Source organism: Belonocnema kinseyi, chromosome 1 (genome assembly GCF_010883055.1).
Source record: "Belonocnema kinseyi isolate 2016_QV_RU_SX_M_011 chromosome 1, B_treatae_v1, whole genome shotgun sequence".
NCBI lineage: Eukaryota > Metazoa > Arthropoda > Insecta > Hymenoptera > Cynipidae > Belonocnema > Belonocnema kinseyi.
In genome coordinates, this window is record NC_046657.1 from 108,433,078 (window position 1) to 108,437,139 (window position 4,062).

Genomic DNA, 4,062 nt, shown 5'->3' on the forward strand with positions numbered 1-4,062 from the left:
CCAGACCGCCTTACACCATAATATTCATTGGTCAGGATTTCGAAGTGATGTATTATTCAAGGTACGGAAACAGATGAGGTTGAAAAAAAGGATCAAGTGTTATTCACGTAAAACATTTTATTTTTATGATAAAATACTCAAATAAAAAAACAGTGAATACTCAAATTACTCAAACGCTCCTGGCCCATGGTACTTCGAAGATAAGTTTTAATGATTTTTAATCAATAATCAAAGCTGTGCAAACTTCTTTAAAACTCGTAGATAAAGCAGCATTTTCAATAATGAACAAATCTGCAAGTTGCTTGACAGAACTGAGTTTTTCAATTCGTTTTTTAAGACATGATCGAAGAGATACCAGCTGTTCAGGAAATTTGTCATTAATGTCTTCAGCATAAGTATCCGCAAGTATCACAGCTGCCCTGTAGAGTTCTTGATCCTTCATTTTTGTCAATTCTTTAGGTTGGAGCACTCGAAAATTTTTGATAACGTTCTTCAAACTTTCAAACCGATTTAGTAATTGATTGCAAATGATGTCAAGACATCCATGGAAAATATTTACCCGGAATCGTGCTTCTTCATCAGATAGTCTTTCATCTTCACACAATTCTTCGAAATATTTCTTGGTTTTCTTGATCTGCTTGTTCTGCAACTCAGCCTTGACTCTCCAATCAGCACTTAGTTTGATCGCCTGTGATGTTGCTATCTCGTAGTCGTTTCGGAATTCTCGTAGTTCTTGATAAGCTTGCTCGAGTAAAACATTTGCTTGAGAAAGGTCAACGTCTCGCTTTTGGAGAGCCTTTGTAACCAGGTTTGTTGTTGTCAGAACTTTTGTGTGCAAAACAACTTGAAAAACAAATTCTAAATTTTCCATCTCTTTACGTAGATAGCTCGCTTCCTTTCGCTCGGTAGTCGAATTACTTATAAGGATGATTTTGGACAGCGCCTTCATAATATCACAAAACCTGAATGAAACAGCTTGTAAAGAATTGTTCCAGGACGATTATCGAGTTGGAAAGAGTCGTTTTAGTTTCAACGAAGAAATTTCGGAAAGAAAAGTCGATAATAACTCCCATCTTTGTATACTGTTTGTGAAAAAAACGTAAATTCGCTCAATTAATTCCCAGAATTTTCGGACTTCAGGTATTGCACCCATCGAGGAAGCATTAAGAACAAGATTGAGTCTATACTCTGCACAATGGACATAAGTAGCTTTTTCTTCTCTATCAAGAATTTTTTTCTGAACACTGTTGTAAATTCCACTCATTGTATCCTTGATAATTCTCACATATCTAAAAATTTGACTCATTTGGTAAATTATAGCTATATCTTGAGTTGTATCCGTTATGATGGAAAAAATGGCGCTCCTTGGATATTTTTGACGATTTCATCTTCCACAGTCCTAGATAGAAGGCCAATTATTTCATTTTGAATTTTAGGGCTCAGGTATCGCATGGAATTATCAAGGTTCGTGATAAGTTCTTTCAAAACAGGGTCATATACCGCCAGAAATTCGACGATTGATAAAAAGTTTCCATTATTTCCAGAATCACCAATGACCTCGCGATGTCCTCGAAATGAAAGGTTGCATGTAGCCAAGGTGAGAATTATATTCATGATTCGGCCAAGAACTTTGCACCAGAAAGATTTTTCTTGGAGAATTAGATCCTCAAGATCTTTATCAATTGGAAATTTATTCGACCGCCACGATTCGTATATTATGCAAGCGTTGCAGTGAATCTTCAATTTTTCGTAATCGAGAATTTTGTTACTCAATTTAGGCCAGTTCCGTATTCCATCCACCCAAGCTGGCTTATAACTTGCACAGCCTCTATTAGCAAATAACCAGCAAACCTCACAATATACGCAGTCAAGGACTTTCAAATAACATAACCTAAAAACAGAAAAATAATCAGTTAATTTAAATATCGTTTTATTTGAAATAATAAGTAAGTAATTTTCTAAATTACCATGTTTGTGGAATTTTTAATCATGATTTATTTTTCGATTCATAAAAAAACGAAGTGAATTAAGTCCCCGTTTCTTCATTTTGTGGAAAAGGTCCTTTCGGTTGGCACGGCCCATGCGAGATTATAAATCTTTTCAATTCTGCAGTCAAAACGCCTTTGTAAAGTCCTTTATCAGTAAGATGTGCTTTTTCTAGCAAATCAGACTGTCTAAAGTATTGTTTAGCATAGTGGCTGCCCTGTTTTCCTCTTTTAAATTGTCTGTAGCGATGAAAATGTAAGGGTCAGTGTTTGGTGGTGTAACGGTTACACCTGCTTCTGTTTCTTTCTGCTGCAAATCGCTACTAGAAAAATCACTTTCCCCACGGCCGACATCAGATTCTTGTTCTTTCTTTTCCTCGTATTGCGGCATAAAAAATGAGGTTATGGGTTTCAATTTTTTCACAGCCACTTCTTTCTCTAATTTTATTTTCCTTTTTTAAGCACTGCTCAGATGAGGGCGTTTGTTTGAGCTCATATTTTAAGATTTTATCAGTAATTAAAGATTTATCATCATATCTACGTTTCAACGGATATTTTTATCCCAATATTTCAAACCGTCTCATTGCAAACATATATCCTACATTAATTTATACTTCTGTATATAATCATATATCCCGAATTTTTTATGTATCGTCAGAATTGTGAATTTTCAATTTCGGATTCCAATATTGTTAATGTTAAATTTGAATTTGGAACATCCAACTCTTAATGTCAAATTTTTTATTTTCAATAATAAATTCCGATGGTGTAACTTGTATTTATTATTCTGCAGGCTTTTTCATTTACAAATAAAACTGAATAACGCGAATGTCACAACATAACCACAAAAATGGAGTATTATTCTTATGATCGATAATATATATTTTATGGTTATAGTCACGTACCAGAGGTACGATTCACTACAAAATTGACCATAAAATTAGCGCCTCAAAAAACTATGCATGTTTAAACTGAAACTCCAGCAATTATTATTCGAACCGCATACAAGTCGTTAAAACTCATGATTTTGACTTTTAAGTATGATAATATATGCAACAGCAAGAATTGTTCACGCAAGTTTGTTTTTGATCGATATTTGTGACTCGAAATTCAGTGTGACAAACTCCCGAAACCTTGAGAGAAAAAAAAGAAAGATTGGCACGAATGAAACATATGCTCATCTGAAATAGCACGAAAATTTGAAAAAAAGAACACAATAGAAATATAATATCAAGCAGGCAACGAATATTTATTACTACAAAAACAAATATTTTTATTTTTTCATACTGAATTTTTTTTTCTCATATTTAGAGAAAAAAAAAATTCTCTTGCCACTTTTGGGGGCCCCCTGGTGCTCGGGACCCCGTTCTCTGAAACCGGTAGGACCGGTGGTAGTTACGCCACTATGTAAAATGTTTATAAAGGGTTTCCATAATCCGCAAGGCCCAATTTCAGCAATTTTCGGACTTCCCTATTATTTTTTCGGGAAAATATTATCTACAACTCTACTATTTTCAATTTTCAAATAAAGTAAATAATTTTGAAATATAGTTATTTAGTTCTAAAAAACTTGGTTTAAAAAGTAATTACCCAGGAAACAAGAAACGATTTGCCGCGCTTCATTCGTATTTGAAGTTGTATGAAATGTGTATCTTAAAGAGGAATGGCAGATTGCCGACGAAGGGTTAGAGGTACCAGTGAATCGGAGAAGTGATTATTTTACGAGTCACCAAGAATTATTTCGTTATCGACCAAAAAACGACGGTTAATCGTAATAATACAATGCTGCCAAAATATGAACTCGCGAAACCATGATGTACGATTTTGAAGATGCATTTCAATTTGAGATTACCAGCCATTTTTTAATTATTTCGCATAGTTTAAAATACTAAGTGGATAAAAACAATTAAGATTTATTGGAAACTAAGTGTTACATATGTGTAATTTTTATCGTATACCACGAAAAAACAAGATTTATGTTAAAACTGTTTTTGTCAAAAAATCGTTATTTTAGTATATCATATGTTTAAACGCATTATAAGCTTCAATTATCTTACCTTGGCATAAAAGTGAACTT

General features: G+C 33.7%; 1 protein-coding gene across 1 annotated transcript; it reads right to left on the reverse strand.

Annotated features, from left to right (window-relative positions):
* Positions 1-180: 180 nt before the first annotated feature.
* On the reverse strand, positions 181-2,052 carry LOC117173106. Its single transcript, XM_033361497.1, has 2 exons — positions 1,968-2,052; positions 181-1,891 (listed from the first exon to the last, which is right to left on the reverse strand). The coding sequence occupies exon 2, from the start codon at positions 947-949 to the stop codon at positions 218-220; it is 732 nt and encodes a 243-aa protein (XP_033217388.1). The 5' UTR covers positions 950-1,891; positions 1,968-2,052; the 3' UTR covers positions 181-217.
* Positions 2,053-4,062: the final 2,010 nt, after the last annotated feature.